Here is a 25,037-nt window from a genome sequence, read left to right as displayed (position 1 = left end):
AATCATTACTATTTAATTACTTTATTTACAGTTAGAAACTATAATTATATTTTAATATTTGACAAATCTATACTATAACCTCTGTAACAACAACAAAATTATTTACCCAATAAACCACGCTTAACTTATATCTATTTCAATACATTCATATAATTAGTAGAGTCCAAATCCAGGTTTCGCCTACATCATTTTACCTAACAATATCATTCAGGTTGTAGCTAACCTTCATATCTAATGGGCCTCCAGTGGTACAGCTCCTTGGCCCAACAACTTGATATACTCCTTCCTCGCCGGATGTTCTTCTTGAGGCCGGTTGTACGCCGTCCAAACCGGTTCTCCGACGAACAATCGCATCAACTGCAACAGGGGGCAACAACGAACTCGATAGAACGCAGGAAAACCAGATGCAGACGGGAAGCGAAAATCAAAGTTTTGGAACTCAGAAGCGAACCTTGATGTAATCGCTGGTGTCGAGAGTGAAGCGATGGTAGATTCCGCCAGGCAAGACGATCATGTCACCCTCCTTGATCCAAATTCGGATCCAGCGGTCTTCTTTATCTCTTACATCGAAATACCCACTACCTTCCAAGCAATAACGTATCTCGTCGTCTGCGTGGATGTGCTCCGTGAAGAAGTTCTTCAGCTTCTCCTCGTAATTTTCTACTTTCCCGGGACACAAGTCCAGAAGATCCTGTTTCCATCAAATAAATATTCAATTCCTCTGTTTGCCGTTAATGATTACCAACACGCAGTTACTATTCTCCACTCTCCGGTTGATTCCAATCGCTTATCTAAATAAATATTCCCAAAACTTAAGAAGAAGATGAAAGAAAATTAAACTCACCATGTAGTTATATCCTTTAGCGTCTCGGATTTTCTGCAGCTCTTCATCATTTTCGTAATTTTTTGGATCCAAACGCCAGTACAGCACTCCCAATTCTGCGACAACCAAATTCATTCACTTTTTTTTTCTACTCAGAGAACCCGAAAAAGATTTACACGACTGATTGAAGGGTAAGAAAAGCATTTGGAATCATACCAGCAAGCTTCGCCAAGGGAACATATTCATTTGGATCGCGATGATGCGGAAGCCTCTGATCCTCCTCGCTTTCGTTCGTATACCACGCCTGCAGCACAGAATTCGTAGGTGATAGCGATCTTCAGTGAGTCGATTCGTAAGTAATTGTCTGAAGCTTGAATCATGTGTAAATGTTCAAGATTCCACTGTTACTCGAACTCACCTCGAGCGTCATCGTTAGGCTTCTGGGAGCGTTAGTCTCAGCTGGTCGACACTCGACACAGAATTGTTATCGCTTGTCAGCTGCCGGCCCCTGGGCTAAACGTCTACGTATATAACAGGCAAGCAGCGGCTTCTTGGCTGTATCGCGAAGCTTCAAAATATCCAGCTTGTCCTCATGCGTAAAGGCCGAGAGACAAATCTCTGAAGAAAATTCGATTGGGACGATGCCCACAAAAATAAAATTGAAGAAGACGGGCAAATCTGATTTTTTTGCTGAGTAACGTTCTGTGGCCAAAATTCAGAGAACACTAAGTTTCACATTTGGTAATTCCATTTCTTACAGAATTAATTGAATTACCAAGAATCTGATTACAACAAAACCGCAAAAAAAAAAAAAAAAAAAAATACAATCGTGCATGAACATACAAGGCTGGCTCTGTATATGTGCATGCATATAAATATTTGACTAGTGTACATAAAAGCCATATTCATGGCTCCTGACTGTTTACACGACTGTGAAGCTCGAGCATTTCCTGGTGGTTGGGATCCACTGACAGGGCGGCTCGGCAGTCACGGAGGGCTCCACTGACATCTCCAATGTGCTCATGGAAGGCAGCTCTTAAGTGTAATAGATGAAGATCTGCCTTGAATGCTATTGCTCTAGACAGTTCTGCTATGGCTTCTCTCTCCTTACGGCTATCCATCAAAACTGCCACACAAAAGCTTCACCATCAGCACAAATAAACTCTGAGAAAAATATCTTGATAGAATTATAAAGTTAATGTTAAATCACTGAACAGACTGACATGGATACCTCCAATATAGCCGGAAGTAGTTTCGTCATACCACGGGAGATCCAATATAAAAAACCATTTAGTGTAAAACATGCAAAACAATCGTCTGCAATAGCCATTGAGTATGATTGGATGGCTGAGATAACGTTTAGCATGTTTCGCACCAAATGACTTTTCGTGATCTTTCTTGCAATAAAATACAAAGATGCAAATTGCCATAATTTAAATACTTATTTTCTGGTATTATTAAAGTTAAAATATAGTTTCAATCCATTAGAGGAGAGACGGGTTAATAACTTCACCTGCAGCACGAAATCTGTAAGGATAAACTCGTAATGGATCTAAGTAAGTGACCATCTCAAGATCTGCCTTTGTCAGCTCACGATCACAGTACTCAGACCTCTTCTCATAAGCTGAAGCTTTGTTCTTAGCCTTTTCAATGAGTTTTGACATTTCCTCATATGCAGCACTTTTGTCATTTTTGAGGAAATGAACCCTAGCAAGGCCTTGGTGGGCTCTTGTGTGTCGGATCTTGAGGGCACTAATATAACAATCTGCTGCTAGGTCAAGTTTTCCACAGTCCACATACACACTGCCAAGGTTATTCAAAGCCTGCAGATGGAATTAAAACTACAAGTTAAGAAAATGGTGTACCAATCAACGATAACTACAAGGTATGTATTACTTAACATTCTTGCTTAAAATCAGATACAATCAACCATAGCAAAGTATCTATCTATTACATAATGGTCTTGGTTAAAATCAACAACAATAAAGTATCTGTAACATAATTGTCTTGCTTAAAAATCATCAACAACAAAGTTCTTTGGTCCTAGCCTCAAATTCCCCTTCAGGGTTCCTTGATCTTGATCTCAATAAAGACCCTTGTACCAGCTCCATTTATCCAGAAGAGAGCAGACACAGAACTGGTAGCTTACATGTCCAGCATAGAACCAAACACATTCTTATTCCGCTTATCCAATAGGAAAGTCCTAGAACTGGTAGCTTACATGTCAAAGCATAGACCAAAACACATCCTCTTTGATAGGCTAATAGGTTATGACTGTACTGTCATGCTTCTGACACTAAGAATTAGAAGCTGCAGAATTTTCCTGACTATTGTAGTTCTAGTTTATGGATAAAAAGTACCTACACTCTAGTTTAAGCTGATGAACTGGATGATTAGGGAGTTCTTTCATGAGATAATCAAATTACATAACTCCATGCAAGTTGTATGGCAGTACACTATCTTGATTCAAATATTGACTCAGATAGTCTTGTCGGGATTCCCTCCTTAATGAATAAAGGATCTTTTTAATGGAAAAATTCACAAGTTAAAAATAAAAAGACCTGTTGAATAGAACTTTACGAGACCATGACCTGAATACTTGTCTAAGAAGAATGAATAAAGCATCTTTTTAATGGAAAATCTCACAAGTTAAAAAATAAAAAGATCTGTTGAACAGAACTTTACGAGACCATGACTGAATACTTGTCTAAGAAGGATCAATAAGAAAATACAGCACTACTTTATCAGTTCGGATGTGGATGCTGGCTATACAAATGGTTACTAAACTGTTGTAATACCCAAAACGAGCAGATTATTCAACCAGGATAATAGCCTCTTCAATCTTACAATTTATAAAATATTACTTTAAAAAAAAAAAAAAAACAGCCAAGCGACCTGTTTCAAAAAAGTTTGACCTTGAACCTCTGAACCCGACCAGGTTAAATAAATAAACAAAATAAATACCATTTTAGCTTTCACAGTGATTTGGAGGTTAGACAATAATTAGCATCCTAATTAATGTTATCAAAAGTAAATAAATTATTATCATGTTTAGGGAATAGGCTAGAAATTGCTGCACTAATGTCTTTCTATAAAAATCTTTTAAATTTCAAGATTTTAATAATATATATCTTTATCCATGATGCTACACCTGTTCAACTGCCTGAGTTGAACAGGACCTGGAGATTGCACCATGACCATGACCATGTCACTGTTTCTTCCAACATTGATTACACACATATATACACACCAGACCCAATACCATTTTTTTTGTTTTTGATGATATACGCAATACCATTGAGCCAGAAGACCAATCCACAATTATGTCCGGTCTTACCACATCAGTTACTGTTTTGAGTTAACAAGATATACTATGCTACAAGATGCAGCAGTTAATGCAACTGATGAGTTTCATAGTCTCAACAGTGCAATCAATGTAAATTATGCATTAAAGAAAGCAGAGGTTAAGGACTGTGATCTTGGAGTAGGAGGGGATGAGGAGGAAATTTTCACTTCTCGTGAGTACGTGAAACAGCATGAATCATAGCTAAACAAAGCAAGCCATATCTCAAAGAAAGTTGTCTCTATTAATATTGCATAGTTATGCAATTAATTTTAGCACCATACACCAGTGAAAGCTTATTGGGACATTTCCCGATGATAAACTAAAGGTTATTTCTAAATATTAGAGTAATAAAGGATACTTTGAAGGAAAGGGCAGTTTATCAACAAAGAGAGGCTAGTATGACCAGCAAAGACATGTTACTTCTTGAACCCTGCAGCAGATAAAGATTTTCGAAAGCAATATGCTCTCCTTTTCTTTATGCAACCTTGGCTCCCAGTTTATTTTGATTGAAGTGGCATAAGCAAATTGTATCTGATAAATAGCCAACAGAGTTCCAGATATGGGGTGAAGATATCAAAGCTTTTAAGGGAAAATTTGTAGAAATGACAGGGGAAAGGAATATCCCCAGGAAGCTTAGATAGTAATTTTCTGAAGTTCTCTTTCCACCATTCCCCCAGTATTCTCCTTTTCTTCTTAAAAACATTTCTTTGGAGAGTAAGGATACATGTACCTCCAAACGGAGCAAGGAGAACTATTCTCAATTTTTAAAATTAAAATAGCACTAGAAGTCCTTGAAATGGGAACAGCCCTTAATGTTATATGAGTTAAGCCTAAGGATAGCTAATACTCTTGTCATTCAAACAGTAAAATGCTATTTAAGAAAAAGGTTCAAACTGCTGTTAGCCGAATAAGACATTCATCAATATCCTTCCCCCACTTTTAAATATTCTTACAGGCCAATAAGATATTTCTAAGCTCTTGAACTGAACAATTCTGTGCAGACCAAGCAAAAAAGTGAAGGTATTTTCCAGGACCATCTTAGAGCCATATGTGCAGCACTAGAACCAATTTAGCACATTAGCCATCTGCTTCTAGCCCCAACGGCTATGTATCTACTTTTAAGAAATCTATATTACATAAACACATATTGTCTAATGATGGAATGTACATGTTGAAGCTTGGTGAGTAACTGCATGTTTTTTACACACAAACAATAGAACAAACAAGTGAGGTGAATAGGGAACAATTACCTGACCCTTCCGAAGGTTATCTGAAGGACATTTAAGGGCATCTTCAAGAAGTGAGACAACAGTTGATGAGCATGATGGATCGAGGCTTGAATCAGCCAAAGCATAAGCTTTCAAAAAGAAAGCCTCAAATGACCTTCGAAGTCTAATTGACTCCTCAGCTTTCTGAAGCCCTTCATCACAATGCCCTGTATCATACAAGATCCAACCCTCATATACTAGACGTTCATGCTCGCTCTCAGCATGTTGACGTGCTAGCTGTAAGCTTCGCATAGCTGCTTCTGGACAATTCAACCTGATTGAGCAAAACCAGAATAATTTAACTGTGCAGAAAGCAGAAATGCTTGCTTTTAATACATATTGCTTGTTCAAATTTTGATGTCAAGCAACAACATCTATTGGTTAGAGTCTCATAAACGAGTTAATCCATGGAGTTTTCATTGTACAGGTAATAGTACTTTTCTAATGATCATAAAATTTACAAAAAGAAACAAGCAATAGTAATTTAACAACTCTAAAAAAGTGCACCATCCTCATTGACTATATTGCATTAAGAAAACTAGTGAATGTTGCAAGTCTGATCCTCAAACATACTGGTGTTTTGTCAAAAAGAAGAAAAAAGATACGACCCAGTGACCCAGCATCCTGACCACTCAGTGTACATGTATAACATGTTCATCATGACAAGAAAAGGCAATGTCTTCGGATTGCACACATAGTGAATTTATGTGTAAAGCAGTACACAGCTTGTGCTTTGTTTCTTCCAAGTATATTTCATGTCTTAAGTTCTCTTCCATTCAAGGTTTGAAATAATTGTTCATCTTGCAGTTGTAATTTGTTCCTTCAAAAGGAACAAGATTCAGTTCTTCCACAAATTCTTTGTTTATAAATACAGATAGAAGATAAAAGATAATCCAATGGTTTAACAAAATGAAAGGAGAAATAGGAGTTAGTCAGATCTACCTAAGGAGGAGTAAAGACTGCCTGAAGTAGAGAACCCCTTTCTGAGGATCTGACTCTAGCATTTGGTAGATAACAGAGAGTGAACCAATATCATCCACTGATGACCACCTGTCATAAAGTTGGAACCAACAATCTGCTGTGGTCCATGCTTCCACATGTTCCCTAACAAGTGTACACAAGTGAGATGCAGCCACTCGCCCCTCAAACATCCTGTAGTCTGGTGCTAAAGTAAGAATTGCTTGAACATCACACAAGGCTGCTCTATAATCCTCGAGTGCCAAATAGAAACAAAATCTCAGCTCCAAGCACTCAAGGGCAAGCTTGAAACCAAGAACTCGGTTTATTTCAGCAATTGCAGCTTGTACATCTTGCCTTCTCATCAACAATGCAGCTCTGTACATGTAAGGGTAGTTAAGTGTTGGGTCCAACTCTGTTGCCTTCTTGAGGTCTTCCCATTTCTTTTCACCATCACAGTAGAGCGATCTCTCCTGATACATCCACCCAAGAGGCTTACAGGAAGAGATGACAGAAGTAAGCTTTTTGTACGAAAGGAGGTTATCACCACCCTTTATGCACTTAACTCTAGCCAACCCAGTAACAGAGTAGACATGCCCTACAGCAAAAGCCTCAGAGAATAGGCGTTCAGCATCATCATATTCTTTTCTCAACAGCCTCACACATCCCAGCTGGTGAAAGGCCAACTGTTTTTGTCTAATATTTGTTGCACATTCTACTAATTTTTGCACTAAACAGACAGTGATATTCGAGAGGGGATCTGTGTTCATTGCAACCTCACTTAATAGGCAATACAGGGAGAATTCAGCATTCCCCGCCATGATAAATCTTTGCTTCTTATCAGCGTTTGAGAAGATTTTAATCACTTGTTCATCATTCAGACACCCAGGGAGTTCCTGTAAAAACTCTTGTAAGCATGCAACAGCAAGGACAGGAGCATTTTCTTCAAGGGCATAATGCATCAAGAGAGTTGCATCTTGCCTAGAGCCTACCAAACTTGCAAGTTTCCGATCACAAGCATCTTTAAGGCCCTCACAACAAAACTTGTTGGCAAACATCAAAATTTCAAGCAGAACATCTGGGCCTAAATCATCTAATCTACCAGTCTCACTAAATCTGCTTACTTCCCTCATACCCAAGGGGGAGATACCATTTTCTGACAAATCTATGTCCTCCTGAAGTGCTTCAGTAAAACATCCATAAAGCATGGCATGAAATGGAGGAGACAAAGCAGCAATCTTCTGCCTATCGCAGGAGATCTTCTCTTGTCCCACACGGAAGAAGACGGTAGAGGAAACCTGTGTCGGACTACAACTACTGGTTCCAACCATCATCTCGGCGGTTGAACTTGATGTGGAAGTTGCTACAGGAAAGTGGGCCCCAACGTCCAAGGGACCAAATTCTTGTATGCATTTCCCACACGAGGCAAGCAAATCAGAGACGAGCTCGTCTCCATGTTTTTCATACCTCAGCCAGGCCCCAAATATGAGCTTCTTATGCAGAGTAGCGGATTTGCTGTACGCAGAACGGAGGCTGCGCCGCAGCAATTTGTGTTCCCCAAGACCACGGAAAACCTGAAACTGCAGCAAGTAAAGGTCTGATCTTTCATCACCTGTGCACGATTCAAGCTCTTCATGGATCTCAGCAAGCACTTGTACGTAGTCAACGGGCTTAAAGAATGGGAGAATCGGGGGTTCAGGGACTTTGATGAGCGATTCACTACAATGGAGCATCAAACAGAAGGTCAAATTCTCAAAATTCTAGAAAAACTTTAAAAAAAAAATAAAGCAAATGAATTAAACAAAATAGCAACTGAAAGAAAGATAACAAACTTACAATGAAGAAGGGGCATGTGAAGAGAACTTATTGCAGAGCTTTCCTCTTTCGACTTGAAGCCATGATTGGGGATTTACTGCATGTACTTGGGTTTCTTTGCAGGATTCAGATAGGAAGATATTTCTCATGGGGCATAAAATTTGCAATAAGGCCCAGATCTCCGCAATCTTTATGGTTGGTAGCGGAAAGAAGAAAGAAGAAAGAAGGATGGTTTTCTCAGTACCTCCAGAATCCAACAGGCACAATAAGATACAAGACCCTTCCTTTCCCAAGTGATCAGTTCGCAACACTCAAAACATCAGAAATGAGAAATCAAATCATACCAAGAAGTACACGCCACTTTCCACTAAATTCCAAAATCGGAAAGCAGAATTCTACGATTAGACTTCTCCAAAAATTTATGGCATCAACGACGGGGAGTTGTAGGGAAAACATACAGTATCTCTATCAGTTGGACAAGGAAATTCGCAGAAATCTCCACATGGAAGCTGGAGGAAAAAAATCAGAGAAACGAAAGGGACATGCCACAAAACAACCAGTTGCAATTTGGAAGAAGGTAGTTCGACGTTCAAAGAAAAGGATTTAACAGCAGCAGTGAAATCGATGAGCTCAAAGACAAAGAATCCGGAAGAAAATCTCTGTCCTCTCGACTACTTTTGCTTGAATAAAGGGTGTTTCTCCTCTCTTTAGGACCGAGAAAAGAAGAAGGCGCAGGTTCTGTAGGAGCTGCCATACAAACGGGAAAAAAGCTACAGAAAAAACATAAAAGAAACGCAGCAGTACCATGAGACTCCCTGTCTGAGAATCCTGTCAGAGGCTCTATAAGATCCCACGGTACGTGCATTTCGCTCTCCTGGTCAATTTTTTAGGTCAACTAATCCATTTCAACCAAAATTCAAACGAAGGAGATGATGCCTCCTGTGGACCCGACGTGGACCCCAAAGCTAAGATTGCATCGGCATGCGCAACGTGGGTCCACCGAAAGCCGGAATTATAACTCATAAAAAGAGGCGCTGCAGACTTAAATTATGCCCTTGCCGCGCTAATCATACCGGGGACAGGCTCATGAAGGGGTGAGATTCGGTGAAAACAATCTAATTAGGTTCGGATTTTAATTAATTAGTTAATTAAATAATTAATCAAATGGGTGATGACGTTTTACCTACTCGGAGTGTTACATAATATGTCAATGTCAAATGAAAGGTAATTTAGGCCCCGCTTGGTTGTTTGAACCTTTGTAGTGGACCACCGAAAAGATGGAGGACCTCGGTGACATGTCCGACGTCGATGGTCCATGTGTGGCTAATCAACGGCGTGGGATGCATCCTATGTATGAGATGTGACTCCCGAGCTACAATTTACACAATGTTAGGACTTTGGACAATGACACCAGAGCTACAATTTATATATTGATAGATGTAAACGAATCCAAATGTCAACTAATAACATTCGATTTATATCAAAAAATATTTATATTATTTTTTGAAAAAAAACAATCCTAGGTATTATAATATTTCTATGTTGAGAGAATTTAACAAATCAATATAATCACAGTAAATTAATAATGTGACATCGTGAATTGTGATTAGTATTGAAATCTAATAACCTTGACTACATTTGCAATCTGAATGATGATCCGTTTGCACCATGGTTAGTCAAATTGTAAAAGTCATTATTGCATATAAGATTATGATATCGTTCGCAAATCATGAAAGATATGTATTTTTATGTGGCAATTCTTAGTGATGAATTTTTGGGTACTTTATTATTTTATGTCACTTTAGATTGTATGAAAATATAGGATAAATGATTATCCTACATAGTTTAGGTGAATTCACCTTCTAAGTGTTACACTAATTTGTCATCCTATTTTATTTAATAATATATCTTAACAATTGATATCGAGAACATATTGATCATGTTATATGACCCCTCATAAAAATATATCATCCTCTTCAACTTCGAAGGCTAACCAAACCCTACTCATATCCTAGAATAGAAGCAAAGATTGGATTTACATTTTGGAACCGAACCCCCTTTCCTTTGGCTACCCCGATTTTAGGTATCTGACTTTCGTAGTTTTGAATCTCACAATTTAAGTTTTACTATCGATTTGATTGATAAATCAAATACAAATAAATAGCCCGAACCAACCAGTAATCAGTAATAAATCGATTTTTTTTTCAAAATAGGTGTAATGGGAGTTGACATTATAAGCGAATCTAAGACATAATTTTGATAACCCATCAATAAGTTACAAGTTTAAATATGAATAATTCTTTTTATGGAAAACTTGAAAAACATAGAGACTTTCAAATTTCATGTATGTTATGAACCTTCTAAAGTCTCCGAAGGAGAGGGAAGATAGTGCTTAATAATGAGAAAGTTAGTCAAGGCTTGAGTTTAAGTTTTTGCAAGAAGATGCATAGAAAAACAAACTAGGTTTTTTGTTTGTTACCCTGCTCGCTATGAAATTTTCATTAAATAAATTATTACAAACTTAAGATTAACCATAATTATTCTTTAATGATTAAGAAATTATTTCATGTATCTCCCATTTATAGCCAACTTTCTACACTACACCTAGATAATTATAATAATAATAAAAATAACCCCTAATTTGACCTCTAACATTCACCCCTCTTAGGATAACCTTTTATTCAAGCTTCAACTACGATCAATCTTGTATTTGTCATCCATTGTCCCAAGCTTCCGAGAGTCTATAAGGATCTACTCCTATTGAAAATCAATAACATTTTATAGACCGCCAATTATTTATAAAAGGAGACATCAAGAAAACATCATGGTCACCTCATTTGGTAGCAAGTGGTCCCGTGGACAAATACCCTAGTGGGGGTCTTTGCTTCAAGAAGAGGAGAATTCAATAACATCATTTAATTACGTTTTGTTGGAGCATTGACTTCAATAGAGATGGAGCCAAAAAGTTTTGTTTTAATATTTGCTTTAAAAAATTAATTAATCTCATAACATTATTCATGTTTTGATATTTTCACTCCATTGCTTTTGATAGCTCATTTATAATTTCTAAAGTCATTTTTATCATATGAAGATTAAAGACAATATCATATGTAGGTATAGTCTCAAACAACATATATTGAACCCTCATCTTTGAACCATTTATTTTCCTCTCTTCTTCCTCTCTTTCTCTTCTTTATCCATGACAACAATGATGATTTAGTTCAATTCTCTCTTTCTTTATGGTATTAGAGTGGGACACCGAGATTTAGACGAGATAAATGCAACACAAATCAAATTGCACATAAAAAAACCTAGATATTATCGAATTTCTTACATATTGCTGAAATTGAATCCTTATTTTCGTTCATCCTTATCTTCTTCCTTGATTTCCATAGCCAATAAAGTTTATGGGTAGGAGTTAATAGAGTTTTAAGCCAGGTCATGAAAAGGTAAGGTTTTATGTGCATGATTGTTATTATTCTTGCATGGGAGTTGTTCAAGTACATGGGGTGATATTTTACAACATATCTTCAATCATCTTCTATAACGGTTTCATTGACATCAAACACATAAGAAAACATAGGCATCAAATTTAATTAGTGCACTATAATGAGACCCCCAACATGTATCACCACAAGTCTGTTTATTTATTCAAACCTCTTTCATTTTTACTTTCATATTTTTCTAGTGTTTTTGCTACTTCTACAACTTCTTTTCCCCGAGTTGGTCATGTTACTTACATGATGGTCCAATAACATTAAATATTACGGCAACCAATTTCAACATGAGATTTAACAATGATAATTATAATTAATTGAAGTTGATATGCAGAAGAATAAATATAATAAGCATATTCATTCTCCCTCATGGTAAGTGTTTTAAACCCATTTAACTCTTTGCCCACACTACTTACTCAATTGTGTCCTTGTCCATGCAATCTTGATATGGTTAACCCATGTTTCCTGTTGAAGAGCAAATATGGAAGAGTTTTACATAACTCTCACAATAAGAAGTCCTACAGAGCCAAATTTATTATGGAATGAGGTCTCATAGAAAAGTTTTAGTTTAAAGGTGTTTTAGTTATGTTAGTCTTCTATTTATGTTGAGTAATTTAATTATGCTAGGACTTATCTTTAACTGTTAGAGTTTGAGTATAATTGGGACTCTACTATTTTCCTCTAATATAAATAGGGGTTCAAGTACTCTGATTACATCAAGTCAATGAAGTTTTTATCTTTTCCATAAATTCAACATTTCCAAAACAACAACTCAATACCTTTTTTAAGTGTTTAAGTTTTCAATAGGTGTACTATGACAATTAATCACACAACCTTTTTGATAAATTAGAAAACAATAAATCCCCAAAATTATATATAATGACATTGTAGCTTCAACAATAGCTGCATTAGTTATTTCCTTTTGAATATCAGGTGCAACTAATTTCAAATTTTTTGAAGCATTATCCAAGACTATACCAGTTATATCCACGATTGATTATAAATCTTTATAACTCAAGAAAATTACCCGTATTTCTAGAATTATCATATTCATCATGGCATATGAAGGCAACCTTTGTCACTGTACAAAACGAACATAGTCTACTGAAGCTTCAAATTGAATTTTTTATTTTTTATTTTTTTCACATTCTAATTATCTAATCAAAAGCGATTGGATGTTCTAATTTTGCTTGAATAGATACTCACATTTTCTTTGAGCATCATTATGCACGCTATTATGTCCTCCAACATGATTTTCTATTTTTTTTTTTCCAATTTTTAGATATGCCAACAACAAATGCATCTTTCCCACCCTGTTTTTTAGTTATGTAACAAAAACAACATAAACAAAAAATATTTTTTTTACTATGTTATTCTCTGACCAATATTCATGCTCATTATACCATGCATTGTTGAATTGTCTGGCTATTTTACCAAACATGGTTTGAAGGAAATTTATGTCCTTTGATTGAATAACTTTTTTAAAAATATTTTTTTCTAATTTGATCTCTATCGTTTAGATGATAACTAATCAGTCATCTTCTTAACAAGGAATATGAATTTTTTTTGCAATATCAATAATTTCATGGGCTCTATTTGATGAATTCAATGTCTTGTTCAAGTTATTATTTTCTCTCTTATTTTCTAATCTTTGAACTTCTTTTCAAATTTTACTTGTAAATATTAAAAAATAATTTAAAATATTATTTTAAGATATCTATGTTAAAAAAATAATTTTGCTAAAGATTTTGCTTCTTACCTATGTCTAATGGCTCTAGAAAAATGCCAATTGCAATAAAATTGTCAAATGTTCAATAAATTGATATCTAAAAGTAGTAATATGATTAATTATATTTTATTTCTAATAAATTAAATTTCTAAAAATCAATATATAACACAAGCAAAACAATATCACAAGAAGTTACAACTTAGAGTTTAGTAAATTAAGTGCTAAAATTCAAAAAGATGAGTTTATTGAAATACTTTGAGATAATCGTACGTCAATTTGCTCATACAACAATTGCACCAAGATATTTGTGAGTAATAATGTTTACAATATATAAATCCCTGAAAAAGTATAGTTGAACTTTTCAAAAAATAAAATTTATAGATATTAATTTAAAAAATTAAAATTTTACCTCATAAAACCTTGATGTTGTGAGTTATATGGTCTGCTCCTGCTCGAGATTCACTAATTAGTATTTATCACTCTTTATTGGTTGACTCATACTATTAAAACAATAACAGAAAAAAAACAAAATTGAAGAGTTAGACGACTTTAATAATTGAGAGAGAAAATAGATGAAGCAATAAGTGAAAGATATGAGAGTTGAAATTATAAACAATTGAGAAAGAAGGGTAGAAAAGGAGTAAATGGTTTAGAATTAAGAATGCTTGGTGTGGTAGGTAGAGTAGCAAATTAGGTAATTTTACTTTTAAAACTTGAAAGTTCTATTTTGAATAGATTTTGCAATAGCTAACTTGTTATTCATGTCTCATCGCTTGGCTCAGACTATTAAAGCAAAAAACAGAGAAACAAGATTGAAGAGTTAGACGACTTTAATAATTGAGAGAGAAAACAAACGAAGCAATAAGCTAAAGATACAAGAGTTGAAACCATAAAAAAAATGAGAGAGAAGAGGAGAAAAGGAGTAAATGGTTTAGAATTGAGAATGTTTGTAGTGGTAGGTAAAGTACCAGGTTAGGTAATTTTACTTTTAGAACTTGAAAGTTCTAGTTTGAATAGAATTTGCAATAGTTAACTTGTTATTCACATCTCGCAATGCTTCTAAATATAGAAAACCTCAAAGATAAAATGACAAAGTAAAAGACTTATTAAAATCTCTACTTAAGACCAAACCATTTTAGACTTGAATTCTAGCCTATATAGGTATTTATCATCATGTTTGATGTCTCTAATTTTTATATTGGGTAAAGGTAGAGAATGTCGATTTTACATGTGATTTATGACTTTTTTTTGCCTCCCAAGCTAACTACAAAACACTCTACTTGTTATTTATGACCTTTCATGGTTGGGTTGACAAAAAGATGCTCATCCTTGTAGATCCACTCAATTGGATTTTTTGGATGAGTTAGACACAATTGTAACTATTCAGAGTGGTAGGTGGGGTTTTATACTACTCAATATCTCTGACTTACCTTGTTTTTTTTATATTAAGAGAGGTTTTGATTAAATCAAACTTTTCTTTCTTAAAGAACACTTCAAAGTAATTTAATATCTAAAGTAGTGAATTCTACAAATCCTAAACATGGTTACCAAGTATGGAAATCATCTTGTTCTGTTTGGACCTAAGTTTTTCTTCTTCTAATGGTGATTTTTCCTTGTATAAAATTGAATTAGGAAGCCATTTTTCATAGATTATTTTTTAGAGGTGTAATTTGTATACAAAGTTTCATTTGATGGCATAAGGAGTCCATAACAAAAACTTCATTTTGTTGTTACATACTTCCTCTTGCTTGACCTTCATCGTTTTAGGTATCAATTTTTTATTTAAAAATTTTGAACTAAAAGTTATTTGTTCCATTGGAAAGTAGATACAATATATCATTGGTGATAGAAATATCATAGAAACAAAGAGTTTGCTATATTGAAAAAACATATGATATAACTTTATAACTTGTGTTAGGAAACCAAACTTGCTTCCTATCCAAAAAATGAACTACTCTAATACCAATTATTATTAATCTTCACAAGTCTCCAAAAGAGAGGTAAGACCATGATGGACAAAGAGAATAAGAGCTCATGGAAGGAATTTTAATGGACAAGATAAGAACTTGAGCTTGAGCTTTTGCAACATGGAGAAACAAAAAAAATAAGGCTTTTTCTTTTTTGCCTAATTAAACAATAATTTTTTCATTAAATAGATGATTACTACCCTTAAATGAACCCCAATTTATATCTAATGACTATATTATTCCTATGAAGTACCTTATACCTATTTACAACGAACCTCTTAAAGTATCTTTTAAATATAGAATAACAAAACTCCCCTTAAAATAACCTCGAATAAGTGAATTCCTGTATACTTCAACCATCTGACAATTCTATATAATAATAACATCAGCCCAACATAGATATTTCTTGAAGATTATTTAGCACAAAAGTAAATGCAATTAGTCCTCAAATTTCAATTATACAAAAATACTTGCTACTAGATCTTGTGAAACAAGAAAATTTCTTCTTCTTATCTTTTTTTAACACTTTCTCATAATATGCCCTCGTTGAAGGCACCGTCAATCCACACTCCTCACTAATTTGAGGTGTCTTACCTTCTACTTGGGTCCTTATTATACATGTGTTTACAACCTATGTCAAGTTTTTATTCCTCATTCCCAGTTAACATTTTTCTTATGTACTTGTATTCCTTTACACACATAGTTTTGTTGATTGTTCAACAAGATCTTTACCTCTCACATAGAGGAGGCACAACATTTCCAAAGTTATATTGTTGTTATTCTACTCACATCATATCTTTGTCGATTTTCCAACAAGGTCATTACTCATCTAAATAGATGAGGTACAACAAATCTAGAGTTTATATAATAGTTGTTCTACTAGCGCACACATACCCCTACTTATTTTCTAACAAGGTCCTTATGGCTGCCTTAAACATAAACATACCCTTGTTAGTCATCCAACGAGGTCTTTACAGTTACCTTACAGACACACATATCCTTGTTGGTTTTTCAACATGTTTCTTATGGTTACCTTACACACACATACCCTTGTTGGTCTTGTTGGTCTCCCAACAAGGTCCTTATGGTTGCCTTGTACACACACACACGCTTGTTGGTTGCCCAACAAGGTCCTTATGATTGTCCTACACACACATATACTTGTTGGTTTCCCAACAAGGTCCTTAAGGTTGCCTTACACACACATACCCTTTTTGGTCTCCTAACAAGGTCCTTATGGTTGCCTTGTACACACACATACCCTTGTTGGTCTCCCAACAAACTCATTATTTTTCACTGCATATGAGACACAACATTTCCAAAGATTGACTAAATAAGTCCATAATCATAATATTGGCTAGTCCACAACCCTCAATCAACGTTCTAAAAGAGGACATGATTTCCCACTTGGCGTCCCAAGTGAAGTCTACATCACCTTGTCAGTATTGTGACAAGGTCCCTATAATCCTCCTTCAAACAACCAAGCGAGGCCCAAACTCTTCTATGCATATAGGACACGATATTTTTCCTCTCCTGGTTATCCAATTGAGGCCCAAATTCCCCACTGTAGTTGGGGCACACATTCACTTGGAAGTATATGCTTAATCCCATATACCAAGGGTCTAAATCTTAAGGTTTATTTTATTTATTTATTATTTAAAAAAAATCAAATGGATTCAACTGTCCCTCACTCTTATAACTAAGTAAAGTTAACTATGAGAATTCACTCAAGTATATTATAAGACTCTTAGTTCAAGTCTTGAATGTTTTATTCATTATTAATGCATATAACTAAATGAGGGCATTGCATTTATGTACATAGTTTTCAATATTGCAAATAGCAATTACCCGAAACATATATTTAGAAACATGAAATTTACTACTAATCCATAACTCTCAATTCTTGTTGTCAAACATTAGTCAAAGGTCTCATCCAACACAAGAATACTAACCTAGTCATTCCACCTTGCCAATTTCCTTTATACACTTTCATTAGCACATATGGGTATACTTTCATATTCGCCTAACATGGAGATAAAAAAACTTGTAGAGCCAAGGCACGATAATTTTTCATAATTTTTGCTTTGCAACATACTACCTTAGTATGATATCAAGCCCTCGAGGTGTTGCTGGTGAATTCTTTGATTCATTACTCTATAAAACAACATTTTCAAAATTCTGAAACATTATACTTCTACTCGTAACCTAAAATGAAATATAAACTTACAGAGCTCAATTATTCCTAATTGAAATTATATCAATTTCAATAATCAGATTCTATATACTTCTTGTTGTGTTTGGAACAAAATGAAACATGAGTTTTAGAACCTATTAACCTTAATCTAAAATCAGACCATTGATCTTTGAGGTTCAAACTCACTATACCCCCATTTACGCCTAAAATGAACAAAGCATGAGATTTTTTTAAACTTAAACAATCCTAAAACAATTTCAAACTCTAGGTTTTTAGTAATCCAAACTTAGTACCCAACTAACCAAGTATAAACTAAATGGAACCTGAAATTTCAAAAAGCCTAACTATGCATGATTTAATTCAGGTCCTCAATTCCAAGCATTCTACTCAATATCTAGTAAACTAAACACAAACTTCACAAAACTTGAAAAACTCATAAAGCTTAACCATGTATAATTTAACCTTTATCCAATTTAGCAACTTCAATTTCATAGTTCTAAACTCAATCTATTTTTAATCATATTTAAACCAAACAGAATGTGACATTTCAGAATCCAAATTAGCCCTAATTCAACTTAGGAATCCCAATTTCAGAATTTTCAAGCCCAACCTATTTCTAATCATGCTTAAATCAAGCTAAAGATGACATTTCATAACAAATTTTGACCCTAAACCAATTTAGGAGCTTCAATCTCGAGATTCTAAATCAATATGAAGCTTAAATTGAGAAATACTGAAGTTCCACTTTTCCAAATAATTTAATTTTTTTTAACATTCCTTGTGTACTATTAGGGAAGTCAGAAAGTAAAATTCCTTATGAAATACTGAAGTTCCACTTGCCTTAATTAACTAAGAGAAAAGAAGGAGAGAGAAATATGTTTTCTGTTGTTTGGCATCAAATAATCTTTGAGTGAAAAGACGATAAGAGAGAAAAATCACATTTTCTCTTAGTTCATAAAATTTCTCTCACAAAATAATGAATAAAAGAAATATAATCTTGAGGGAAAATTTTAATCATCGAAATTTTAAAATATTACTAATTTTGTTTTCTTTTTCAATTTTCATGAGTATACAAACAAGAAAAACTATATTTCTCTTTCATTTTCTCTCTCATTTTCCATAGGCATCCAAACAAGATCTCTTTATCTTTCTATTATCTTCCTTTCCTTTTCTCTCAACTTTCAGTGTTCCAAACACAGCCTAAGAGATGTTATCACACACGATTTCATCCTATAAAATTTATTTAATTCTGATACATTTATTGTGTATAAAGAATCGGGTATAAACTCACACAATGATTTTACCCTATAAAAAATAGATTATTAAGTAAATGGTGATCATTGATTTCACTTTATCTTAAGGAAACAAATAATTGACAAAAATAACATCATGTATTACCATCATTATCTTGATCCCACCCTTTTCAATCTTTAATGGTTCAACATGAGACTCCAAAAAAGGTTTGTGTAGTCTCATTCAAATGTAGATAGTCTTAGATAACAAATTAACTTCATCATCCCAATAAAACTACTAATTAACATAAATACTTAGTCAAAATTGTACGTGCTATGGTTATTGTAATGGAACACTTGATTGTTAAATATTGTTAAATATTATTAATACGTTATATAAATATATAAATGAAATTTGTATTAATATCGAGGGAAAGGAGGGTAGATTTAAGTCCAGTTGACACCCAACTTTATTTATTTATTTATTTTACAATAATTACTATTTATTTAATTATATTTATAATAATATTATTATATAACGTTAATATTAAAAAATCAGAACACACAAATTATATAAGAATGCAAAGACAAATATACGAAATATAAATTAATTTTTAAGTCATTCAATTCAAAGTACATGGTTAAATTAAAAATTAGGTGCACCCCATATATATGAGCTTAGGTCCATCCTCCTCTTTATTATTTTTTACTGAACTAAACATATATTTAAAAACTAATATTATAATATATAGCCATTTTATAATTCTCCAATAGAAAATTTTAAGTATCTCATTTTTTCTAAAATATGACATACAAAATTTGACTTCTCTGGGCAAGTTAGGTAATGCCTCAATAGCTTTGAACAATGGAAGTTGTGCATCGGCATGTATGGGACTAAATATCCTTGAAAAGGTTGATGACATATTGTTAATGGCATCAACAACCATTTTAGCATTGTCAGCAAATGGTTCGGATTTCTTCCTACGCCCAGTAGCCGAAATTATATCCTCAACATTTCTTGGTGCTTTACTTCTTGGAGGAGCCTCAATTGGAGACTCTATACCGTTAGGTATTGGGATCTCCCTAATTGCATCATCTTCATCAATATCCTCAATCATTTACCCCTCTACAGTATTTGAAAGATTTTTTTTTAACTCAACGCTTGTTTGACTTGCTGTCCCCATGACAATAGAATTTCCAACAACTACAACCAATTTTTCATATACTGGACAATCTTTCCGCCTATACTTATCGGCTTCTATATGCTCCTACATGAAAAATCATCACTTAAAATACTTAAAATCCTGATTAATAATGCAAGAAACATAACATTCTATGTCACATTTACAAACCTTTATGTAATCTTGTCACACTGTCTTACTTGCGATGACTTTCTGCGTTTTTGGATTCCACCTAAAGCCGCTAGTGTTGAGGCACATTGTCACGATCGGATATGTTTTTTTCCAAGTCCGCATGCGGTTTTTCAAGTGTTCATTCGTCTTTTGGTTCATTGTATCCAAATTAAACATATTGACACAGTCGTTGAAAACTTCATGTTTCCATACTCCATTGGGTAATTTGTTACCCAAATTGACTTGCTCAATGAGCAAATCAAACATTTTACTGTATTTCTCACACGTCTATATGTCATATATTCTCTTTGAAGTTTCATCCATACTGCCCTTACCTTTCCTCATTTTAGCCATCTAAAGCTCATAAAAAATAGACAATGAATTAAGCATAATTTGTAAGCGCTGAAAAAAGAAAAGAGAGGAAGGAAAGGTTTTTGGTGTGTAGTTTGTAACCGAAAGAATGCATCATGGTTTTTGGTCTGTGGTGGGACTTACTAATTTAGCATTCTTTTGTTTCTCCACTTATCACCTCTTATACAACCGTGACAAATCTAGTGAAGTTCCTATTAGATAGGTTTAGTTCCCACTTAGATGTTAATTTGCAAATTGCACATGATCCAATTTGCAAATCAAATAAAGAGAGAAAGAAAGGATGCAAGGGCCCCAGGGGGAGAAACCCAAAACAAACATAAAAAAAAACACAATGAAGGCTCTCTTTTGAGACTGCCCAAAGATAAAAACGAGACGAGAGTAGAGCAGCAAAGAATCGCGAAACCGCCACTTGGAAAGCCACAGTACGCCTTAGGCCGTGAAGAACCAGCGAAGCTTGTTGCTTTCAAGTGGTCGAGCTGAGCTGACACCGCCAAATTCTCGTATCTCCGACCATTGGAAGACTTGCCTGCATTTTGCAATTCAGTTCGGATTCAACATTAGGGTTTCTGAAATGGTGGGAATGATGGCTGTGAACTTCAAAGAGAGAACCGCGGATCTCCTCAAGTCCGCGAAGTTCTCGGAAGAGACGCCCACTAAGCTGAAAAACTTGCGACCCTTGAAAGAGTTGATTCGTCAAATGGACTCCTCTTTACTTTCTGACTTGGTGCCCCTGATTATGGAACTGCAGAATGATCATTCTAGTCCCGTCCGCAAGCTCCTCGCCGAGTATGTCAAGTCTGTTTTCTCTGTAGTTTTCTTCTCATCAATTTACCGGACATATCTTTCCTCGTTTTTGTTATCTGCGTTGCATAATAAGTCAGCTCCCTGCTGCCAAAAAACGTAGACTTCAACAATCTGACCAGTTTAAATTATCAAGGGTTTACCGTTGTTGATTAGTGTAATTTAACAATCTGCCATGTGTCGGTGGAAGTATAGGATGACTTGTAGGGTGTGGCAAACTGTGGTCCAAAGACGAAATAAGAAGATCCAACTTTTAAACATTTCTTCTTTCGGTTGTGGTACGTATCTCAGTGAAGCGGCTCCCTGCTTCCATCAGCCAGCCCCCTCCCTTCTCTATCCAGAATAGTTGAATCATTTTAACAGTGTTTTGGTCCTCACGTGAAGTATGATCAGGGAATGCAGGACATGCTTGGGATCAATATGGAAACAAGGGCACACCATATGGCGACTTACAAATTTGCTCTGATGCACTCTTGTTCTGATTTATTTAAAAATGTTTTTATCATTTATTTATTTTTACCATTTGTAGCTTGATGCTGTCTATGCCTCGAAAGACTTTGTAATCGGGTTTTTGCTTCAACCGTAGGTTCATTGGTGAAATTGGTTTGAAGCGCTCTGAATTTCTTCCTGACATGGTACCTGTACTGATAACCTTTTTGAAGGATGCTGTCCCAGCAGTTGCTCGACAGGCTATTACTACCGGGACTGGATTATTTCGGCATACATTTGAAAAGATTGCAATTGAGGTACATTGTTCAGATTGTTTAACCCGGTTTTAACTGCTATGTGTTACTTGGGGCCTCTCATGCTTCTTTTTCAAGATCGACTATTTCTTTAAACAAATTCCAAATCAAGTAGATTTAGCTTTCTTTTCTCAAATGCGAATGTTGTCAATTTTCTTTTTCAGGGTTTATTCTCAGGTGAGTTGGAGAAGTCTATTGAAGCATCATGGGCATGGATGCTAAAGTTCAAAGATGCGGTTGTGCCAATAGCTTTTCAGGTGAGTTTAGTGAGCTATGAGGCTTATGCATTGATGTAGCTTTCTGTTTTTCCATTTACTGTGTGACATTGAATCTTTTCATCAGTGTCAAAATAAGTCTGCAGAGTGTTCTTTCCATGCCCTTGTTCCTGTCTACTAAGTTGTTCTTCATCGCTAATTTTTTTTAATAAACTTGTCTGCAAGCCTGGAAGCGATGGGGTTAGACTGCTGGCAGTAAGATTCATAGAAGTTATGGTTCTTCTTTATACTCCAGATCCTAATGGGTCTTCACAACCTCCCCTTCATCTTGGTTATGATGGTAAATTGGGTACTTTATTATTCATATTTTTCCTTTTATTTTTTCCCTGAAAGAACTCTTTTATTACTTGTATCTTTCATTTCTGAATTCCGGAAACGTGAGAAACAGGAAATTATGCGTGCATTTCATTTCTTTGCTTATTTATTTATTTATTTATTTGTGATGTTTAAAACTTTGCAGCAGACACAGTAGGGTTTGACATATCATGGCTGCGTGGTGGTCATCCCCTGCTTAACGTTGGTCAGTTAGCAGTAGAAGCAAGTCAGAGTCTGGGATTATTACTTGATCAGCTTCGCTTCCCTTCCTTAAAGTCACTCAGCAATTCGATCATCATTGTGCTTATCAATAGGTTTATATTACTCTTGCCATTTTAATGATGATTCTATTTATAGTTTAAATTTCTTGATGGATGGATTGACTTTTTCGCTTTTATTTTTTGCCCTTCTAATGGTAAAGTGTAAAGTTTTAGATTGATTTGGTTTTTAAGAGGACAGTGCAGGGATTTAGTTAAACAGTTTGCCTGGTTTGGGTTGATCTGACTGATGTATGAAATCTACTGGAGTGGTTCGTGCCCAGACCCAAATTGATTCTCTGGTCCCTATGTTAGAACCATGAAACCAAGCAACCTGATTATGGACGATCTAAACCTGTTTGTCATCTAATTAGTACCTATTTGGGCTGATCTTACTGCTTGGTAACCCTTTATTAATTCATAGACTTGTGGCATTATCATTAATAGCATGTGTTGCCTTGTGATCTATATATCATACTCTTAACTGTATTCACATATAGTCTATACACACATTTTCAAAAAAAAAAAAAAAAACTGTATTCAGATAAAATGTTGGTGTGTAAAAAAAGTCTATTAGTCTGCTAAACCTGTTTGTCATCTAATTAGTACCTATTTGGGCTGATCTTACTGCTTGGTAACCCTTTATTAATTCATAGACTTGTAGCATTATCATTAATAGCATGTGTTGGCTTGTGATCTATATATCATACTCTAACTGTATTCAGATATAGTCTATACACACATTTTCAAAAAAAAAAAAAAAATCTGTATTCAGATAAAATGTTGGTGTGTAAAAAAAGTCTATTAGTCTGTAGTTATACCTGTGCCTGACGTCTTCGTCTAGTTGTCTGAGAGTGAAAGTTGTTGTATGTGGTAGAATAATCCCACGTTGTTTTGGACTAGAAAAACTCCTATGCTTATTAATCCCTCATTGCAACAATCTTCCTTTAACCCAAATAAAATTCCTCTTTATGATAAAATACTAATTTTGTCTTATTATTGTGGACTGTTGCTGAAGTAAGTCTTGGAATCCCGCTGGATGACTCTGGTTTGTATCTCTTGTTGTAAATTGGTATAGCCTATTTCCATCTCCCAATAATGGGAAAAAATTGCTTTCCAGATCATGGTATGTTCTGTAGATGTTCGGGGGGAAGAGACAGGAAGGGCTGGGGGGAGGGGAGGATTGTAAGGATTTATATAGAAGTCATGACACGTCTGAGTCAACTAGATCTCTTTTTCATTTGGTCTTAATCGTGGCAATTGCTGTCGAAGAAGTTGGTCCAATTTTTTTTTTTTATTTTTTTTTTGGTGGAATGTGTGGATTTTATTAATAGGGGAAAGAAAATACAACCTATAGAGAGGGGCCACCCTCCACAATAAAGCTTTGGAGGGAGGTTCACCGTTTAGCATGAGTCTGCCAAGTGGTTGGCAGATCTAGGGGTGTGGGTCCATAAACAGTTCAGGTAGGAAGAGATATTACAAATTTCAAAGAAAGCATCCCAGTGCCATTGGGGGGTGGGGTGTTGGCGGTGGGCTGTTTTAGGGGGGTTATGCTTTGATTTAAAGTTCAAATAGAAAGCATGGATGACGTTTTGGAATTAGTTTCAGCCAAACCCTTCGGCAGTGGATTTCAGATTGTCTACATAGTGGAGATCCTCCCAGCATAGTTATGGGTGATTCAACAGATGGTTCCATGATAGTGGGTAGGTGGGCTTGCTGGACCAGAAATCCCTTCTCCCTCTAATGAGGTTGAAACTTTCCACTGTCTTCTTGAATTGGAGGAGAAAACCCTTAATTCCAACTCTATGAATATGGATGAATCAGCTATTCACATGATTTTGGACTGTGAAAACTTACATGGATTGGCGGAGAAGACCCTTAATTCCAACTCTATGAATACGGATGAATCAGCTGTTCACATGATTTTGGACTGTGAAAACTTACATGATTTCATGTAGACCCAGCTACTCCCAAAATGGTGAGCATAAACTATCTTCTCTGGGTTGTTACCCATTGCTCCCTCCAGTAGGACCTTTTTCCTATTCCTTTATTGTCTTTCTACGTCTGTCCATCTATTGTCTTCCCTGCCTTCTT

At 35.2% G+C, this 25,037-nt stretch overlaps 3 protein-coding genes and 1 pseudogene across 6 annotated transcripts in view; 1 reads left to right on the top strand and 3 right to left on the bottom strand.

The window, feature by feature from the left end:
• Nucleotides 1-114: 114 nt before the first annotated feature.
• Nucleotides 115-1,423, bottom strand: LOC137942429 (acireductone dioxygenase 1). The gene is made up of 5 exons (XM_068788067.1): nucleotides 1,242-1,423; nucleotides 1,040-1,127; nucleotides 845-939; nucleotides 452-691; nucleotides 115-357 (listed from the first exon to the last, which is right to left on the bottom strand). Exons 1-5 carry the CDS (start codon nucleotides 1,251-1,253, stop codon nucleotides 232-234), a joined length of 561 nt encoding a protein of 186 aa, XP_068644168.1. The 5' UTR covers nucleotides 1,254-1,423; the 3' UTR covers nucleotides 115-231.
• A 114-nt stretch (nucleotides 1,424-1,537) lies between these two features.
• Nucleotides 1,538-8,907, bottom strand: LOC137936014 (ETO1-like protein 1). Its single transcript, XM_068780505.1, has 5 exons — nucleotides 8,231-8,907; nucleotides 6,380-8,113; nucleotides 5,420-5,711; nucleotides 2,337-2,646; nucleotides 1,538-1,949 (listed from the first exon to the last, which is right to left on the bottom strand). Exons 1-5 carry the CDS (start codon nucleotides 8,356-8,358, stop codon nucleotides 1,729-1,731), a joined length of 2,685 nt encoding a protein of 894 aa, XP_068636606.1. The 5' UTR covers nucleotides 8,359-8,907; the 3' UTR covers nucleotides 1,538-1,728.
• Nucleotides 8,908-11,941: 3,034 nt separating this feature from the next.
• On the bottom strand, nucleotides 11,942-19,946 carry LOC137943073 (uncharacterized; annotated as a pseudogene).
• Nucleotides 19,947-20,870: 924 nt separating this feature from the next.
• LOC137935996 (uncharacterized) overlaps nucleotides 20,871-25,037 on the top strand; it is a 30,546-nt gene continuing 26,379 nt past the window's right edge. For 2 of the 4 annotated variants that reach the window (XR_011109509.1, XM_068780471.1), the window contains exons 1-5: nucleotides 20,871-21,338; nucleotides 21,940-22,099; nucleotides 22,261-22,353; nucleotides 22,537-22,660; nucleotides 22,835-23,000. Coding sequence is in view for 3 of the 4 variants with exons in the window: in XM_068780471.1 (XP_068636572.1) it covers nucleotides 21,124-21,338; nucleotides 21,940-22,099; nucleotides 22,261-22,353; nucleotides 22,537-22,660; nucleotides 22,835-23,000 (758 nt within the window). In the remaining variant the exon portion in view is untranslated. Of the gene's footprint in view, nucleotides 21,339-21,939; nucleotides 22,100-22,260; nucleotides 22,354-22,536; nucleotides 22,661-22,831; nucleotides 23,001-25,037 lie in introns of all 4 variants that reach the window. The other 2 variants (XM_068780479.1, XM_068780493.1) reach the window with 2 other exon arrangements.

The sequence above is a fragment of the Aristolochia californica genome, unplaced genomic scaffold, assembly GCF_029961685.1.
Source record: "Aristolochia californica isolate CCGP_79_NKW_82.1479 unplaced genomic scaffold, dmAriCali1.0.hap1 SCAF_10, whole genome shotgun sequence".
NCBI classification, from domain to species: Eukaryota; Viridiplantae; Streptophyta; class Magnoliopsida; order Piperales; family Aristolochiaceae; genus Aristolochia; species Aristolochia californica.
This window is presented reverse-complemented; position numbering and strand designations above follow the sequence as displayed.

Excerpts from the sequence above, each read along its gene's own strand:
- LOC137942429 (XM_068788067.1), bottom strand. Across the intron at positions 692-844 it reads CTAAAGGATATAACTACATG|GATCTTCTGGACTTGTGTCC; the intron begins GTGAGTTTAATT and ends TGATGGAAACAG. Across the intron at positions 358-451 it reads ACACCAGCGATTACATCAAG|TTGATGCGATTGTTCGTCGG; the intron begins GTTCGCTTCTGA and ends CCCCTGTTGCAG.
- LOC137936014 (XM_068780505.1), bottom strand. The coding sequence starts at position 8,358 with ATGAGAAATATCTTCCTATCTGAATCCTGCAAAGAAACCCAAGTACAT. Across the intron at positions 8,114-8,230 it reads TCACATGCCCCTTCTTCATT|TGAATCGCTCATCAAAGTCC; the intron begins GTAAGTTTGTTA and ends GCTCCATTGTAG. Across the intron at positions 1,950-2,336 it reads TTACAGATTTCGTGCTGCAG|TTTTGATGGATAGCCGTAAG; the intron begins GTGAAGTTATTA and ends TTTGTGTGGCAG.